This window comes from Callithrix jacchus, chromosome 16 (assembly GCF_049354715.1).
Source record: "Callithrix jacchus isolate 240 chromosome 16, calJac240_pri, whole genome shotgun sequence".
NCBI lineage: Eukaryota > Metazoa > Chordata > Mammalia > Primates > Cebidae > Callithrix > Callithrix jacchus.
The window spans coordinates 11,563,908-11,583,426 of NC_133517.1; the positions used below are offsets into that span (position 1 = coordinate 11,563,908).

At 41.1% G+C, this 19,519-nt stretch overlaps 1 protein-coding gene across 3 annotated transcripts in view; it reads left to right on the forward strand.

Moving 5' to 3' along the window:
• The first annotated feature begins 411 nt into the window (after positions 1-411).
• Positions 412-19,519, forward strand: part of XKR4 (XK related 4) — a 440,936-nt gene continuing 421,828 nt past the window's right edge. For all 3 annotated transcript variants that reach the window (XR_004735251.3, XR_004735250.3, XM_008982648.5), the window contains exon 1: positions 412-1,412. Coding sequence is in view for 1 of the 3 variants with exons in the window: in XM_008982648.5 (XP_008980896.2) it covers positions 604-1,412 (809 nt within the window). In the remaining 2 variants the exon portion in view is untranslated. The remainder of the gene's footprint in view (positions 1,413-19,519) is intronic.

Genomic DNA, 19,519 nt, shown 5'->3' on the forward strand with positions numbered 1-19,519 from the left:
CCCTGGGACCCGCCAGGCCCGTCCCCCCACCCTCCGCCCGCCGCTCCCCTCGGTCCCGGCCCCTCCTCCGAGGCCCTCCTCCTCGCTAGCCCCTCCCGAGCCAGGGTGGGAGCGGCGGCAGCTGGAAGAGAAGGGATGAGGTCATCCTCTCCCTCGGAGTCAGCTGGTGGAGGAGAGGAAGCGGGAGGAGGGAGCGCGCGCGAGGGGAGGAGAGGAATGTGCAGGTCCGAGGAGCGCCGCGGCGGCCGCTGCTGCTCCTGCTGCTGGCGGCGGCGGCGGCTCGGGCGGCAGCCGCGAAGCCGGGACGGCGAGGAGCGCGGGCGGCGGGCAGGGGCGCGCGCGGGGCGCTGCGAGCAGCTTGGCTCCGCGCAGGCAGCCAGGCGGCGCTCCTGCCGGCTCCGGGTGCGCCGCTAGCCCGGCCCAGCGCCCAGCCCGGCGGGCGGCGGGCGGCGGCGGGCGACGGGCGACAGGCGCAGGAGCAGGAGGAGGGGGAGCCGCGCCGCCTGGGAGGGAAGCCGGAGCGAGGCGAGGAGGTGGCGGGAGGAGGAGACAGCGGGGAAAGGTGTCAGATAAAGGAGGGCTCTCCTCCCGAGCGGAGGCATCATGGCCGCTAAATCAGACGGGAGGCTGAAAATGAAGAAGAGCAGCGACGTGGCGTTCACCCCGCTGCAGAACTCGGACCACTCGGGCTCGGTGCAGGGACTGGCTCCGGGCTTGCCGTCGGGGTCGGGAGCCGAGGACGAGGAGGCGGCCGGGGGCGGCTGCTGCCCGGACGGCGGAGGCTGCTCGCGCTGCTGCTGCTGCTGCGCCGGGAGCGGCGGCTCCGGGGGCTCGGGCGGCTCCGGCGGCGGCGCTGGCGGCTCGGGCGGCGGCGGGGCGGGCTCGGCGGCGTTGTGCCTGCGCCTGGGCAGGGAGCAGCGGCGCTACTCACTGTGGGACTGCCTCTGGATCCTGGCCGCTGTGGCCGTGTACTTCGCGGACGTGGGCACGGACGTCTGGCTCGCGGTGGACTACTACCTGCGCGGCCAGCGCTGGTGGTTCGGGCTCACGCTCTTCTTCGTGGTGCTCGGGTCGCTGTCGGTGCAAGTGTTCAGCTTCCGCTGGTTTGTGCACGATTTCAGCACCGAGGACAGCGCCACCGCCGCAGCTGCCTCCAGCTGCCCGCAGCCTGGAGCGGATTGCAAGACGGTGGCCGGCGGTGGGTCTGCAGCCGGGGAAGGCGAGGCTCGTCCTTCCACGCCGCAAAGGCAAGCATCCAACGCCAGCAAGAGCAACATCGCCGCGGCCAACAGCGGCAACAACAGTAGCGGGGGTACCCGGGCTAGTGGCAATCACAGATCTGCGTCCTGTTCCTTCTGCATCTGGCTCCTGCAGTCACTCATCCACATCTTGCAGCTCGGGCAAATCTGGAGGTACTGTATCAGGGGTGGGGGAAGAGGGAGGCTTGCTGCTGCCACTACATCCCCACTGCTTTGCTTTTGCACGGAAATCGTTCAGGGTTACTGTGGTAGTAACCTTAGTCACACTCTTCCAGCTTTTTGGGGGGTTCTTTTGAACTGGAGCTTGCATTTTTAAAATTTGCAATCTCAGCCTCGGGTGGGAGGGAAGTGAGAAGCAAGGGAAGGACAGCAAAGTGGTTTCGATCACCTCTTCCCTTCTGTCTTCCCACTCTGCCTCACTGGCTTCTCACTCTTCGCATGCCACAACCTCCCCAACCCCCCCGCATTTTTAGTGATATTGTTTCAGTGAGTAGGACAGTATTCCTGTCACATCTTCTAAAACTCCTTTTTTATTATGTTGAATTTGAGGTGTGTGTTGCCATTTGGATGGTTTCTTTTGTTCCCTGGGAAAAAAAATTACTAATTCCAGTGAGATGGGAGTTGCTGCTGCTTAAAAGTACCCACGTATTATGATCACTGCTGGAGAAGTACTTTGCTCAGAGTAAAGAGCCCAGTAGGCAAATGACTTGTCATTTACACACACACACACACACACACACACACACACCTCCAAGCATGAGTCAGTAAACTTTACAGGGCCCAGATTTACTTTTAGACTGCCCCTTCTGATTATCTTGCCATATCTCCAAATCTAATTTCTCATGTAACTATGAACCTTTGGAGAAGGGGTGGGGCACTGTGTTAACTTTAGTCGTACTTGGCGTCTTCGTTGGCCACTTTGCTGCTTGTCATGCGATCTACCGGGTCTTTTTACACAGGGACCACTTCACTTACAAACTGGAATACAAGGCTAAACTTGGGCGGAGGGAAACCACTGCTTGAACAGTCACTGCATGGACTTAGGGACAGAATGAAATAGTATGCTCAGGAATACATTCTTTTGACTTTTGTATGTTATTAGTAGATTTTGAAGCAATATTTTACATTTATAAAATTACTCGTATGGAAGTCTATAGATTCTAACATCTCAGAGCGATTTTGGTTTTAAAGTAACTTAGTAAATAGGTGGTGTAAGTGAAATGAGGACAATTCCTAGAAAGTACACCAATCTGGGAACACACTCTGTGATACCAGTGCTCTTTTTCAATTTTATTTGTGGATACTTTTGTGATAAAAGACATGAGTTGTTGACTATGCCGAAGTATCCCCTGTGTAAACAACTCAGAGGATTGTGGAATAGAACCACACACTTCTTTTTATTTATGACGAACAGCCAGATTTTCAACTGAGAAGAGCAAGTGTGGTGATTTCACAACCTTTCCTGTGACTAGTGATTTGTAATGCAGACTGAACATTGCCATAGATGGTGACCTTTCAGATTGTGAAACTTTTTTTTTTTTTTTGAGCAGATACTTTCTGGAAAAGTGATATTTGATATGTTGTCTGACAAATTGGTGTTGGAAGCCTTCATACATATTTTGGACTCAAAGGAACTTTTCAAAATGTTAGTTAAATGTGATAACTGTGTTTCCCATGGATGACTGTTGGGAAGACTTATAGCTAGATGCTCTTCAAGTATGGTGAAGGACTTAAGTGCTTAATTTAATTACTGAAGTTACTGAGTGGCTAGGGTGCATCGGATTAGCATTTCTAATCTGATAATATGGTAAATTAAGCTTCACATTCCATTTGTTAACTTTTTCAAACTTTATCAAGATTTGGAAATCATTTAATTTTAACCACATTTAAAGTTTCTAGACATGTAAATAATGCAAATACTTCTCTATCCTATTAACTAAATAAGTGTACATTTTTTTTACAGATTCATACTTTATGAAAAATCTGATATCAAATTCTGTGAACCGAGGGAGCCCTTTTAATTATAGGTGTGTTTACTATACCTTTGAAACCAAACATCTTCGCAATTGAAAAATGATGCTTAATTTTCTCAGGGAACAATATACAGAAAGCGAGAAATAATTAGGAAAAGATATGGGTCTAAAAGCATCTCAGATAGACCATAGTCACTAGGCCAACTTGTCATACAGAAAAGTTATTGCAGAGGTAGGGAGTGGGGGCGGGGAGAGAAGGGATGGAAGGGTAAGGTTTGAAAGCAGAAAGAAAACCGCAGGCTGTCAAACAAGTGCATTAACTGACCCCAGCACTTGGAGAAACTGTGGTCATACATGGCTCCTTTTAGTTAAGCATTTCTATGGTATTTTCCTTAGAGACTTTGAAGTTAATACTAACAATGTGTGATCATCTAGGAGGAAGTATTATAGTTGGAAGTATTATCAGATATCATGCTCTGGAAATATTGTCAACATTTTCAGAATAATGTGTTTTGTAGTTAAGTTTGAATTATCATCTAATCTGTTCTCAGATTCTGGTTAAGATATGTGGGGGATGCCAGAGTAATCTGGGGAAAGCATGATCTAAGACCAATCAACCTCATTTTCTCTTCATGAAGTATATATTTTTAAAAACAAAACTTTAGCCTAATGCAGGAAATTAGAAAGGGATAAGAAAGCTGATGGAACTTAACACTCAGTTGTGCTCTAATATGTTTCCATTTCTCTGAGTGTTGAACATTTGTATGGAACTTTGGGGTGGTAGATGCGTCTTTGATAATAAGCTGATGAAGTGCAACTCATCTCAGATTATTCTATTAGATTCATCTTAGACACTATGATGCCTTAAATTAGAAGCATCCCTCTGCCTCTTCTAGCTTTTCTTTCCAATACATTATACACAAATATTGCAGAAGCACCAGAGTTCTGAGTGGTTCAAAGCACAGAGGTCATTATTCATGTTTTAACATGCTACTTTCTGGGATCAATAAAATAGATTTTAGCTAGGTTGGTAACTGCTTATTGTGTTTCCACGAAATTCTAATTATTTTAGGGAAGGACCAGATTCTAAAAGCTTTCTGTAGCTATAGTATTTTGAAATAACATCAAAGTGTTGTTTAGAAATTGCCATTGAAATATTGTGGATAAGATTTGCATGTATTTATACATATATTACAATGCAACTGCTAAAAGCAATGATACATATTCATTTTAATTAAAGTTTACTAATGGGAAATTAATGGCAGCTTTTAAAGTCGCAGGAGGTGATGCTGGGAAAGAGCTATTTGAAATAATGAAGTGAATTTTTGCTACCATGTGAAAAGAGCAATTATGACTTTAAAGGAACTATGCCTGTGAATGAATGAGAAAGTACTTTCTTTTCTTATTTTTTTGATGATTTCAGAAATTACTAAGAGTGCAGTTTAGCCAGTGGGAATCACAGATGCCCAAAGAGAACAGTTTTTTGTCCTACACTTTTGATCAATTGCATCCAAATGTCTTTTTCCTTCAGAAATTATGAAGTTTATTCTTAAAATTCTACCGGGATTTCTCCTATGTATGTATGTATATATGTATGTACATAGTGAATAGTTAACTCTTTACTAGAAGATATGTACATTGTAAATAATAAGTCAGGGGATGGCAGAGTGGGGAGCATTTTCGCTATTCTTACTATTTTGGGTTTTGATTTCGAGTCTCCGTCAGGAGAGTTATGTGGGGAAAATGTGGGAAAAATGCAGTTTTTTTCTGCTCTGGTCATGCTTGCTCTTCCAGAAGGCATTGATGGTGTCCTGTGTTCAAACAGGTTGGGAAAATGACAGGTTAAACAAAGTTAAACAGCTCTCTTTACAGCAGGACTTCTCAGAGCCTTTAATAAGCTAAGGTACCGTTGTAAGTTTTTAAAGGCACATCTATTAAATATTCTTATAATGATGCATGCAAAGCACTTTGATTAACACACCATTCTTAAACTTGGCCAAACAAAAATAATAACAATTTTATCTGGCACTTTAAAAATACATAAATGTTTTTTCTACTTTTTATGTCATCTAAATTTTAAAATAACCTAAGAGGAAATTATTAGCCTCTGTATATGTAAGAAAACTGGCTCAGAGAGTTTAAGTAACTGGCTCAACCTTTTAATAGGGTCACCCAACTGTTATGTAGTATAGCTGGGATTAAAAACGGGGCCTGTTTTATCATACAGTCTATGCTTTTTCTGCTGACTTGGCGACCTCTAGATGCCAGCTTAGATAATAATGACAACAATGTATACAAATAACAATAACCTTCACTGCCTACGGCAAAGTGGGAAAGGGAGCTGCCGTTTAGACAGATTAGGGGGTCTTTCCACTAACACACCAGTAGTTAAACAGTAAAACAGAGACTTGAACTCAGCTCTTTCAACTCTCAGTTCATTGCCTTACTTGCTACACCGTTTGGACACACTGAGGTTGTTTAATTAAATCCCAGCTAAGGAACATGATCTCTTAGTGGTTTTAATAATTAAAGAGCATAATGTATGTGAATATGTGAGAAGTTATTTGCAAATGATAAAGAGGTTCTAGAGTTAAGGAATGGGTAGAAAAACTAGAGAGGATATAGGTTACACCTTTGACTATCGAAAAAGGTGTGTTTTGATTCTGGGTTAGTCCTGAATTCCAATATAGATTAGGCAAGATTGATGCCATTTGCTGAGTTTATCAAATGGTTATTTTCTGCGTATATGTGTTCCCTCTCTATACATATCTATTAATTAGTCATTCAAAATACACTGAGCACCTGCTATGTACAAGACACTGTGCTGGTTACTAATTATTCCAAGATGAATAAAATATATATATTTCAAGGAATCTACTGTCTAGTGGGTAAGACAGAAAAGTCAACAGACCATCTCAATAAGTGCTATGATAGAAACTGGAAATGCACACCACCTTGATAGTTCAGCTGAGAGTCTCTGGAAAAGGGGATATCTGAGCAAAGGTTTGAGTGATGAGAAAAATCTGCTTTCTGAATAAAGTGGGATATTGGCTTTAGAACCTTAGATACAATGTGTAAAGGCGGAGAGGCAAGAAAGAACAAGACGGCTTAAGTGCATGTTCTATATATGGAGTGAGGGAGGGAGAGTAGCTAGAGAGGAAGACAGAGAACTTGTTGGGCCAGCTAATGAAAGGCATTTAGATTGTATTTTGAAGGCATGAAAAAGTCATGAAGGAGATTATAGGGGGTGAGGATTGTTAACAAAAGTTTTATAACAGTGGTTTATTTAAAGGAATGCCAGAAAGTTGAAAGATTCAGAGGCTATGTCATCATTCATCTCTGACTCAGTCATGTGTCTATCATTCATGGAAATTCATTGGCTTCACAGACTTTGAGTTTGGATGTCATTGGGACATATAAATAGACCCATCGTAATAGGAGAGTCATTTTTCAGAAAAACAAGTTGGTTGAAATCAATTGTATTTATACTAAAGTAAATTCTTGGCAAAACTTTGTTTGGTGTTACTATTTGAAGAGTTTTTTTTTTTCCCCCTTTAGGATGCATTGGGTTTTACCTTACTGAAAGTTATGTCTTCTGATCCATGGAAATATATTCCTCATGTTTATTAGGCGCCTTTAACTGTCCAGAGAACTTCTGTTTTCTATTTCTTATTTGACCCTTTGAATGTTCTTGGAGGTAACACTTCTATTTTGCAGAAGTGGAAATTGAGAGAGAAAATTTTAATTGCTTTCCTCTTTGGGTCATATAGTTCTGGACAGGTGTAAGCTAGAACTCCATACGGATATGGGAGGAGTGGGCGTAACATGGAAAATGGCCAATGGTACTGAGGATATTGAGGTAGAAGAGAAGCCTGAAACGTTGAGAGCTCCGTGGTAAGTACTGAACGGTTGTGACATGGAAGAGGCATTGGACATTTTCATAGGCCCCCTGGGATAAAACGGATGGGACCTATAGGAAGAGATTTTGAATTGATAGAAGGAAGAATTTTATTAGTAGTCAAAGATATCCGCATCCACTGGGCTTCCTTAGAAGCAGTGAGTTTCCCATCACTGGAGTGTCTAAGCATAGTCTTGGAAATTAGGTAGAGATGTGGTAGAGAGACTCTCATACAGAGGGAAAGATCATCTTTCAGTTCTGAGATTTTATGATAATCTTTATCATTACATGCTGCTCTAAACATAGTAGACTAACCTTTGCTTTTTTGTGGATAAAAGAAGTAGAATGCATTTTGTTGCAACACTACAGTTGTGCCACTTTAAAATCTATTCATTGGTTTATAGATTCAGTATCTTCCTGGAGCATCACAAATCCATATGCCACCCCTGAGGGCTAGCTTTGACATCAAGATCTCTGAATTAGCTGACAGATATAAATACATACAAAATCAAGCAGCTCCTTGTGCATTTACCTGGGTTTCTGTATGAATTGGAATAATTTATGTATAAATCTCTATGGTGGGTATATTTATGTGATATCTTTGCAATAACTAGTGTAAAGGTTGTAAATTTCTTCCATTCACTTGAACGATGAGTGTTTACTTCATAAGGGTAAATATTTTTATACTTATTACTCCCCAGCAGACTAACTTAACAGAACTGTTGAATGTGGAGCATCTATGTACATGTGTACCATCAGTTTTGAACAATGTCCACAAGTCCTTGGAGCAATAGCTTTGAAAGTCTATGCTCAATCTCTTAAAAAATGTTTCTTCATGATTCAGTATCCAAACACACAACTTGCTAGTAAATATGTTTTATATGTTACAGTTTGAATGAAATAGTCCACCTATGACTTTAAAAAGCATCAATCACTGTCTAACAAATAATGGACTGATTCTCCTTTACATAGACTTGCTGGCTAATCTGATTAATACATTTATTTGACTTACTTTAGAAATTTGTATGGAACCCTAACTGGACCTATGAAAGCAAGACTAGACCTTAGAGTTGGATTTATTATTATTATGCATTTTCACATGGAAGACTCAGTATGCTGCTAGTTACGAGGGAATGTTTTATCAGGTGTGATCTTGTAAAACAGTTCTAATGAGTTGTTAGAATTTAGGGAAAATTATATTTAATAATGTTCAATAAAAATATTCTCTTAAATGGCATTGCATGATTCTGACCATCATAAGAAGTGTCGTTATCCCAGCAACATGATGGTGTCCATGGTAAGTGACAGCATGGCTGGTCAGGAAGGAAGACCATGGGCAAGTTCTTGTGAAGTCAGTCTAGTACTTGTAAACTTAATGTAAAAGAATATACACTCAGGCCGGGTGCAATGGCTCATGCCTAGAATCTTAGCACTTTCGGAGGCCAAGGTGGAGCAGATCATGAGGTCAGGCGATCAAGACCATCCTGGCTAACATGGTGAAACCTTGTCTCTACTAAAAGTACAAAAAATTAGCCAGGTGTGGTGGCACGCACCTGGGGTCCCAGCTACTTGGGAGGCTGAGGCAAGAGAATCACTTGAATCTGGGAGGCAGAGGTTGCAGTGAGCTGAGATTGTATGAGATTGCACCACTGTACTCCAGCCTGGGCGACAGAGTGAGACTTCATCTTAGTGGGGGGAAAAAAAGAAAACACATACTCAGTCAATATCTACTGATCTGTGAATAGAACCCAGGCACTATTCTTTCATCTTGATAAAAGTGTAGCTAACTTGCTACTTAGTGGCTTCTCTGAGATTCTAATGGTGCAGTGAATCAGAAAGGTGCAATGCCATCTGGGAGGGATAGGGAAAATCATCCCAGCTCTTTTTGTAGATTACTAGTATTGGGGAAATAGGGGTAAATTTCATGAAGCACTAATCACCCTCTGAGAAAAATACAGCTAGAAGCCCAGTTTTGTATTCCTGTTCTTGCTGATGAGATGGAGAAGCTATCTGGCTGGTATTTTTCATTGAATTCTTACCTATACTTGACTATCTGAAAATATAGATGGAATGATTTTTGGTATTTTTTATGCTTCAGTCTAAACGTTTACAGCCTCCACTGTTACTACCACCACCACCACCATCACTATAATTCTTATCATCATAAAATATCAATTCCACATCTAGTATATGTATAGAACTGATACAGATTGCTGATTGTAGGAGAAACTAGAGAAGGGTAAAAATGAAAAATGAATCAGTTTCCTCCTTCTGACTCTTAGTTTTTTATCTGTATGATGTGATTGGTTGAAAACAACATCCTAGGTTCTTTCCAGGTCTAAAGTTCTGATTCAGCTCTTATTATACATTATTTTCACTTGCCCAGTACCTAGGGTGTATGCACTAGAATCTCTGTAGGTGTTCTAAAACCACTGTTGAAGGCTTTCTCTGTTTATGTAGGTCCAAGGGGATCTACAAGGGACTTTCCAGGGTTGATAATATTAGTGTCTAAACTCCCAGGAACTGGCATTATTCATACATAGAGAGTCTTAGGTATCTTTATATAATGCAATTAACTTTATGTCATTTCTAAATTTTAGCTATCATCAAATAAAGCAATGTTCATTAAAAATACGTATCTAGGCCGGGCGCGGTGGCTCACGCCTGTAATCCCAGCACTTTGGGAGGCCGAGGCCGGTGGATCACGAGGTCAACAGATCAAGACCATCCTGGTCAACATGGTGAAACCCCGTCTCTACTAAAAATTACAAAGAATTAGCTGGGCACGGTGGCGCGTGCCTGTAATCCCAGCTACTCAGGAGGCTGAGGCAGGAGAATTGCCTGAACCCAGGAGGCAGAGGTTGCGGTGAGCCGAGATTGCGCCATTGCACTCTAGCCTGGGTAACAAGAGCAAAACTCCGTCTCAAAAAAAAACAAAAAAACCCGTATCTATATATTTTAAATTATGTCAAAAGTGTTCTATGTCACTGATTCTAAGATATATACCATATAGACCAGGGAAGCCAAAATTGCCATCTAGATTTCATGTGGTGAGGTATGCACAGCTGGAGTACTGTGATTACCAAATAAGAACAACGCTTCACAGGCTTGAAAGAACTATCCATTATGTCAATGGGAAAATGGTTGCCAGAGCTAGATTTGCGTTTAAATTAAAAGTTTGTTCTGGGTTACACTGTCACTGATTTAATATGCTTAAAATTGGATATAAACTCTATACAAAGATACAACATCCAGGCCCATCCTTATTAAAAAGAGGGATATGGTACACTCTGCTAGAACAAGAGGGCATTGTGTTCGCCTTCCCTGAGAATTCCCTGGGGATAAGAATTCCCTGGATGCTAGGTTTTTAGAAATCTGATGTGAAGCTGAATGATTTTTAACCCCATGCCGACATTTCAGATTTAAACTTTTTAAAAACTTTAAGCATCTGCTTTAAAATTAACTGAACAAAGTATGTCAAACTATTTTCTCATCTTTATGATTCATCAGTAGGCTGTTTGAATCAATTCTACTTCTTTTGTTTAATTTATACACATGCCATATTTCCCCGTTGGGGAATCCTTTTATATAAACAGAGCAGTGGGCAATGTGTGGGGTGAGTAAGGATGAGTCAAACAGAGAATCATGCATATATAGAAGTAGGATCTGTAGTGAACATCACTTGAAAAAGACTTGAGATGACTGGTTTGACTTCCCCTCAAGTCCACTGTATTTAAGGAGGACAAGGTTGCCTTTCTGAATCACCGATCGACAGATTTTATCCATGTGAAAGTAGTCTGACTTCCTTTTCCTGCAGTACAGATAATAGTCATGAATAAAGATCTCAGTCTGGGGCTGAATTCTTTACTTTTCAGGTCTTTTTTTTTTTTTAAAGTAGCGGAGAGTTAATAATGAAAACCAAGGTGGCAATTGTAACAATAACAGCAATTCCCTGTTACTTCTATCATTACTTCACGGCATATCACTGTATCAGTGTGACAGTGACGATGAGGAGATGATCCTTTAGTGCGGTGAGGAAGTGATTTGTAAAGGCTTTTTTGTTTTGATAGATTTCTAGCTCATTAATTAACTTCCTGTGTTACAAAAGTGAAATTAATAACAATCCATTTTAAAAATGTAGGCTAATTCCAGAAGACTGTCCTAAACAGTTTATAATACTTGAATTTGTTATTAGAACATAAATTGAGAGTCATATTTCAATAAGGTTTTGTATTTCCAGTAAACATACTATCTTAAGAGTGGCAGTCACAGATATGTATCTCATGGGATATTTTTCCTGGTGAAAACTTGAGTTCTAAAAGGGTGTGGATTTCCTTACACCATCGTAAGGAAAGCACAAATATTAGTTTAGGTTTTACTTCTGAAAAGTCATAAAGAGTCGCAATTATTTAAGGATATAATATCTACCTAGTTTGAAATAAGATTGGAATCAAATGAGAAAGAGGGAGGAAGCCTGAAGATTTTTATCAAACAAGCATGTCCAAGTATTCTAGAAAATATCAATGTGTCGCATTCTCTAATCTGCTAATAAAAGTGTAGGGTGCTGTCCATAAGGCATGCATCTGTTAGTTAGTGGAAGAAAAATTTAGCCATGAGAGAAATGAACAAAAGGAAATAATTTTATTTCACAATCAGAGAGCAGATTTTCAGTTCTTAGAAAGAGTAGGAAAATCGTTCTGACCTCCGTTACGAGATGCATCACAGCCAAGCCCAAAGCAGGGCTTCACCAGCCCGGCCAAACTCATCTAACAGATGAGTTTGTTCCAGGGACAAATAAAGAAAAACTTGAGTTGTGATAATGGTCAGGTTTATGGGGTCAACTTGATGTCTATTTATTAATTTTTGTAGATTTAGGGGGTTCATGTGCAGTTGTGTTACATGGATGCATTATGTAGTGGTGAAGTCTGGGCTTTTTGTGTACCTGTCACCCAAATAGTGAACATTGTACCCAATAGGTAGCATTTCATTCCTCAAGCCCCTTCCAGCCTTCCACCTTTTGAGGTCCAGTGTCTGTTATTCCACTCAGTATGTCCATGTCTACTCATTGTTTAGCTTCCACTTATAAGTGAGAACATTTCACTTAGGATAATGACTTCCAGTTCTATCCAGTTGCTGCACAATGACTGTATAGTATTTCATGGTATCTATGTATCACATTTTCTTTATCCAGAAATTGATGGGCATTTAGGTTGATTCTTTACCTTCGTTATTGCGAATAGTGCTGCAGTGAACATAGAACATGCATGTTTTTTTTTATAGAACGATTTATATTCCTTTGGGTATATACCCAGAAATTGGATTGCTGGGTCAAATGGTAGTCTTATTTTTAGCTCTTTGAGGGATTGCCACACTGCTTTCCACCGTGGTTGAACTAATTTAGACTCCCATCAGCGGTATAGGAAAGCGTTCCCTTTTCTCTGCAATGTCGCAGGCATCTGTTATTTTTTGACTTTTTAATCATAGCCTTTCTAACTGGTGTGAGGTGGTGTCTCACTGTGGTTTTAATTTGCATTTCTCTGATGATAGTAGTGTTGAACATTTTTTCCATACGTTTGTTGGCTGCTGATATATCTTCGTTTGAAAAATGTATTGAGAGCACCAGTGGAGTCAGCAGTTTGTGGGTGTCTGACTGAGAATTTTGTGTTATCAGAAGTGGGCAGGAAGTCAGAGTCCAGAGGGTCAAGGCCAAAGCACATCATCCCAAACCCAGGAATCCAAGCAAAGGCCAAAAAGAAGCTTACTAATTGAAGAGGTAGCTGAGAATCTGAAATCAAGGACATCCAAACAGTAAACCATGTCCATGCTTCAAGTAAGGAAAATATAAAACTGAAGAGAAATTTGTTTGATTTATATTCACAATAGGCCTACTTCTGTTCCCATTGAGGGGAGGGCAGAGAGCTGGGACTGCAGACAGGTTCTCACTCCAGGATGTCAATCTCCTGCAAGCTCATGAGCGACTCATCTGCTAAACCACGATGGTCACTATCATCAGTTGCTGAGAATAGAATGACTAAAGAAGCAACCGGTGATAGCCCTTTGTTCATGGCCTCTGAAAACATCTGCTTAGGATTAGAGTATGGAAAATACATTAAAATAAGATGATTTCAGTAAGTCTACTCACTAGAAAAGGAGCCTAGTCATGAGCACCCCCGCAGAACTCTGTGATGGTGTGCCAAGGATGGCGCTGTGGCCTGGTTACCGAAGGTGGAATCTGCAGACCCTAAGTGTCAGCATCTCTTGGGAGCTTCTCAGACATACAGCATCTCAGACCCACCCTAGTCCTGCTGCATCTGCCACCGGCATTTCAGCAAGATGCCCAGGTGATGAACATGCACGTTTGAGTTTGAAAAGCATGGAGCAACTACCGCTGCTACAGAAGAGGGAAATTTCAGCCCGAATGGTCAGGAAAGGCTAATTGGAGCTGGACATGAGTGGGAAATATGGTTGCTCTGGACAATTGTAACTGGCTTTCTCACCAAACACCTAGTATGAGCTGGCTGTATAGCAAGTGTAGTATAGCAAATGTTGTTGCTTAGAAGCTTAACTGCGATAGGTGCATATACACAAAAATGAATCTCCTTATAGACAATGCTGTAAGCAAAATGTGATTTTTTTTGATTTGCAAGAGAAGTGAAAGATTTAAATATTTATTAAAAGTCCATTATTCTATGGTTTTGCATTGCAGAACCAATCTCTAAGAAAATAATTAAGCACATTGACTGCCCGTCACTCACAGTTTTATGCAGCACTCAGACCTTACATCATTTGGGCGTTAGGACTGGAGTCATCAAAGTGGGCAGCAGGTGGTGAGGAGCGGTATTGCTTGCAAGGGAGCAAAAACTGGTTCTTGGGGATAGGGAAGGAAACCTTTTCTTTTTTAAACGAATAAAGTGCATATTTACATGTGGTGTCTAAACAGCCAAAAAAAAACAAAAACAAAACCGGGGGGGGGGTGAGAGAGGGACCAGGACTTTACAACACTTGTAGATGCCGAGGGAATCATTGGCTTCAGAGTAACCAGACATTGAGAATAGAGAGTGAAGAGCTCTCACCAAGGCACGATACCGGTTGTCTTTGCTCAGAGAAGTGGAGTGGGCTGGTTCTGGGCTTCTTATTTATATTTTTCTGAAAAAGAAATAGTGAGGGTGGGCAAAGGTTATGTATGCTGGCCGGATGGAAGGGACAGTGGAGAATGAGGCTGGGCTTCTGAGCAGTCCTCTGCCTTAGCTTTTAGTCTTCTAGACCGAGGAGCCTTTCCTACATGGAGAAAGAAGAACTGAGATAGGAGCTGAGGAAAATTGAACTGGGACTCCAGGCGTGAAGGACTAAGCCCCAACCAGGAGTTAGCTGCATATTTACATAAAATAATACAGAAAGAGTTCTGTTGAACAACCTGCTCCCTGCAATTCCCCTCCCCACAGTGACCCCTGAGGTCCACAAGGCACAGATTTACCATAAGGAGCGATAGGAGGGTTCAGCTTGCTTGCATGCTTCACCATTTGTCTTCCTAAGTAAGAAATGTAACAGTCAACAATATGACAAGACATGTCAGTGTCTATAGTTTAGAATAAAGGGATAATGAAAATGGTGCCTTATAAAATGTATATTCATGTAGACATGCTACTGATTTCCTTATTTCACATTAAACAAGATAGAAAAGGATGACCTTCCCAGAAATGCCTCTTCTCAAAGTAATAGTTTTCTAATTTCCCTTTCATGTAACAGCTGGTGTTGCTACGCTGTCACTTTTCTTGCAAGGGTTCCCTCCCCCATTTGTGTGCTGGGAGGTGATTGTTTGGTTCAGTGTTCTTAAGTGTTTCCATGGAGAGTTACTAAGTTAATTTTTCTAAGTCTGCTCTTTCAGTAGGTGTGGTCACCCAACATGGCTTTCCATATGGTTGCTACCACCCACCTGTGCCCAGCGAGCACTTCAAATGGGCTGGTCCCTACTGAGATGTGTTCTAGGTGTCAAATACCTAAGGGATCTTGAAAGACTTAATATGAAAAAAAAGATACTATCTATCGTATTATTTTTATACTGATTTCATGTTGAACCAATAATGTTTTGGATATACCAGATTAAATAAAAAATGTATGATGAAAGTTAATTTTACTTGTTGTCTTTACTTTATAAATATGGCTACCAGAAAATTAGAATTGTGTATGTGACTTGCATTGTTCTATTCTATTGGACACTGCTGAGCTGACGTCAGAGCTTTTTGAGGAATGAGAAGAGGGAAATCCAAAGTGAAATGTTTCAAAATACTAGACAAGAATTTTCTAGAAGTTACCAGGGAAAGGGCAGTGAGTTATTTTGCTGCTGAGGCAGGTTTGCTTAATGGATTTTGTAAATAAGATTAGCGCTGGTAAAAATGGACTCATTAGGAGACAAAATCCCTAATATGAGTAAAGCTCATTGTCTTCCCTGCTTCCTGCCTTGCTTAAGGCTGAGCGACACGCTGTGCTTATTTGGTGGATTAATAAATAGTATTTGATGATGATGATACGGAGTAAGATGTTTGTAAGCGCCGTTGTGGCTTGCCATGCACATTCATTCTGTTAAACCATCCGATCTTCTCATCAGGCTCCCAGGGTAGGTAATATTGCTGTTCCCACCTGAGGATGAACAGCTGAGGTTCAGCGAGGGCAGGAGACTTGCTCAAGTGCACACAGCTACCAAGTAGCAAGTACCTGGGCTCATTTTCATGACTTTTGTTTCCAAATCTCATGCTTTTCCCACTATATCTTACTATACCAAGGTTAACCCAAGACTCACCTGGAGAAGCATTTCTTGACCTTTCAGACTACCAATGAGAACTAATTAAGACCAATTATGGGATTTTCCTCTGACCACCAGGGTGGGGAGAGACATAGCTCTTAGAGTCAGATTTGAGTCTTCATTTTGTACTGTTAAATTCTCAGCTATAAAATGTTGGGTGGAAGTTAAATCATATCATTTCTGAAGTTTTTTCCAGTTCTATATTCTATGAAAACTGACACCTAAACCAAGAATATCAATTCTTCTTATATACCTTATAGAATATCTCCATGTGACCTGTGCTAGATTTCTGATAAACCACTCCTGGGATTGATATTTCACACCAGATTTCAAACACAGACTACAGGTCAATTTTATCTATAATGTGTCAAATTCATTTGATACCTACTGGTAGAATACATGTTTCCTTTGGGAAATGCATAGTACTAAAGAATGCTGAGTAGGTTCCATTCCCATGTGAATGGTATATAATTAGCTTGTATTTATATCCTCATTTAGTATGTAGTCATGCTTTGCATATACTAGCAGCATTCTACCCCACATATGTTCGTGAATTATGAATTCTACTACAAGCATGCAAGGCAAAGCCCCTCTGTCACATCTCTCTCTCTGAGGCCATCAGGATTTACATCTATGTGATGTATTTCAAAGTGACCTCCTAAGACCTATCTAAGAGGACCAACTCTAACAGTCCTTCTAGCATATGCAAGTGCTAGAAGATTCATCAATCTCAAATGCATGCAATTCAAAATTTTCAGCATCAGATATAGCTAGTCTTTGTATGAACAATTCCAAATATTCATTTATAAAAATCAAAAGAGTCCCCTTGTGCCTGTTTGAAAGATGCCCTTCAAAAGTGGATATGACTTGCATTGAAAGGGCTCACTAACTGTATTCTAGTCCTTATTTTAATTTTTTTGCAGCATTCCATGAATAATTGTGCAGTATCATTTTTCTTTTAGTTAAATGGTTCCTTTGCAAAGTATAGTTTTTTTCTGAGAGACTAGGTGGTTGCTAAATACGTTTTTTAATGTTCATGACATAAAAGTGAGTTCTAATTTACTTAGATTTTTGATACTGAGTAATATGCTGTAAGAAACATGCAAATCTCTAGCAATGATTTCTTTTCATGATTTTCTTCCATATATACATGTGATTATGTAGTTATATAAGGATGTGTTGGAGGAAGCAGACATGATTTAATTAAACTCAGATACTGTGGAGTGAAAATGCCTGCACTCGTTCATTTAATCAATATTTACCAAGCATTCACTATGTGCAGGCTCTGAGCATGCATGTGTTATTAAAATGTGCTCTCTGACTTCAAGGAATTCACTGTCCTGCAAGAGTCTGCCATTTATAACTGTTTATACCTCAAAGGTGCCCTGCATTATCAGTAATGGCAGAGAGAACATAGTCTGGGAAGGGACTCCCACAGTGGGAAGGGCCTCCCAGAAGGGACTCCTGCTGGAAAGGTTTCATAGAGGTGGGAGCTTTTGAGTGGGACTTAAGAGAATGTTAAGCAGAAAGAAAGGAATGGGCAAAGACATCTTCTGCTGTGTTGTGTAGAGGGCTGAAATGGAAGGGGAGAGGGAGAGAAAGACAGCAGATGGGAAGGGAGTTTGGGGCCAAACTATCCAGCAGTGTGGCTGCTCTCCTAAGGAATCCAAAGTTGACCGTGTCGGGGAATGACACTCCCCCGTGAGTGTCAGGGGAGACTCGCAGGCCACACTCAGACATGTATTCTCAGTTTCCTTTTCAAAGTGGCAAAACTTGAATTGCAGTTCGAAAATGCTGGAGAAAGAAGTTGCCTGTACTCTTCAGAGGTGGGGAAAAGGAAGTATGAGTGAGAGTTGGACTTGAAAAATCTTCTGAGCTTTAAAAGTCTCCATAATAAGTGGAGTGAAAGCACTTAAGTGGGCTTGGCTGGGTTCTTACTAAAGATTCTGATAGTACTGGTTAAGAACTCTACCTAATGAATTATTGGAAAAGTCATAAACATAAACAGAGTTGGGAGTGTGTTAAATAAAGATGCTCTGTAAATGCAGGCTGGGCAATTAAAAAAGATTTACCAGAGTAAAGCTAAGTACAGTATAGTGTATAATTAATGAGCCTGTGACAACCCAGTAATAACTACCCTGAACTTTTACAATGGTGCATGAATGTGTGTGCAAGTCAGAGGAGGGTTTGTTTTCACAATCAGCTCCAGTTAGCTAGGAAATTGCTCGACAGAAGTTAATTAGGGATTCCTGGTAATGGAGCCTGCTGCTTCACCAACCTCCTGTGCCAAAGGTAACTGACTTTGCCATTCATTCATGGGTTTCTGGTTGAGCCTAAGAGGCGTTTGGTTGTAAATTCGATTCTCCCTTTTCTTGGTTCCCTAAGCTCTCACTGCAGCACATGTTCTGATTTTAAGTAAGCCTTACCTTTCTTACTTTAACAAATGAACTTCTGTTCATTTTATAGGCAGGTGAACTCCACCCTGGGAAAGACCTCTCTAGGAGGGCTGCTGGTCCAGGGCATTCATATTATTAGGATGTGTGGATTCTCTGTCTTTGACACTTTGGGAACATGGGTTAGAAACTGCTCAGTAAATATTCTTCAGAAAATGGTACTTTTGAGACCCCTGGCCTCTTTTATTTCAGTGTATCTTTATTTGGGAAGTTTCTGGTTTACAGAAAAATTGAATGGGAAGTACAGAAAGTTCCCATATGCTCTCTCCCCCTTCTCTCACCAGCCATTTCTAGTTTCCCCTATTATTAACATCTTGCATTAGTGTGGCACATTTGTTACAATTGATGGAAAATATTGATGCCTTATCATTAACGAAAGTCCATAGTTTACATTAGGGTTCACTTGTTGTGTTTTAAATGAATGTATGATGACATGTATTTATCATGACAGTATCACAAAGAATAGTTTCATTGACCGAAACCTATTCACCCTGCCTCCATCCCCACAAACTCCTGGCAATGACTTGAGGTTTGTATTGTCTGAAGTTGTGCGTTTTCCAAAATGCCACGTAGTTGGAATCATATAGTGTGTAGCCTCTGCAGATTGCCTTCTTTCACTTAGCAGTATGCATTTAGGATTCCTCCGTATCTTTTGTGGCTTGACGGCTCATTTCTTTTTAATGCTGAATAATATTCTATTGTCGGGATGTTCTACAGTTTATCACTTCACCTGTTGAAGGACTTCTTGGTTGCTTCTAAATTGTGGCAATTATGAGCAAAGGCTTCTATAAACATCTGTATGCAGGGTTTTGTATGGACATAAGTTTTCAGTTCATTTGGGTAGATACCGAGTAGCATGATTACTGGATTACATTGGAAGAGTACGTTTCATTTTGTAAGAAACTACCAAACTGTCTTCCAAAGTGACTGCACCATTTTACATTCCCACACTTACCAACTCCTGTGCACCTCTCCTGTGCCCAAATGACCCTCTGCTGGGGAAACAGAGTAGTGAGCCAGGGCACACAGTGTTTTTCTAGAAAGAGTTAAGATACCGTGAACTTGTCCAAGTTACAGACACACTAAAATTAGGGAGTAGTTTGCTATTTAGAATTTATGCTTCATAGTACAGATCA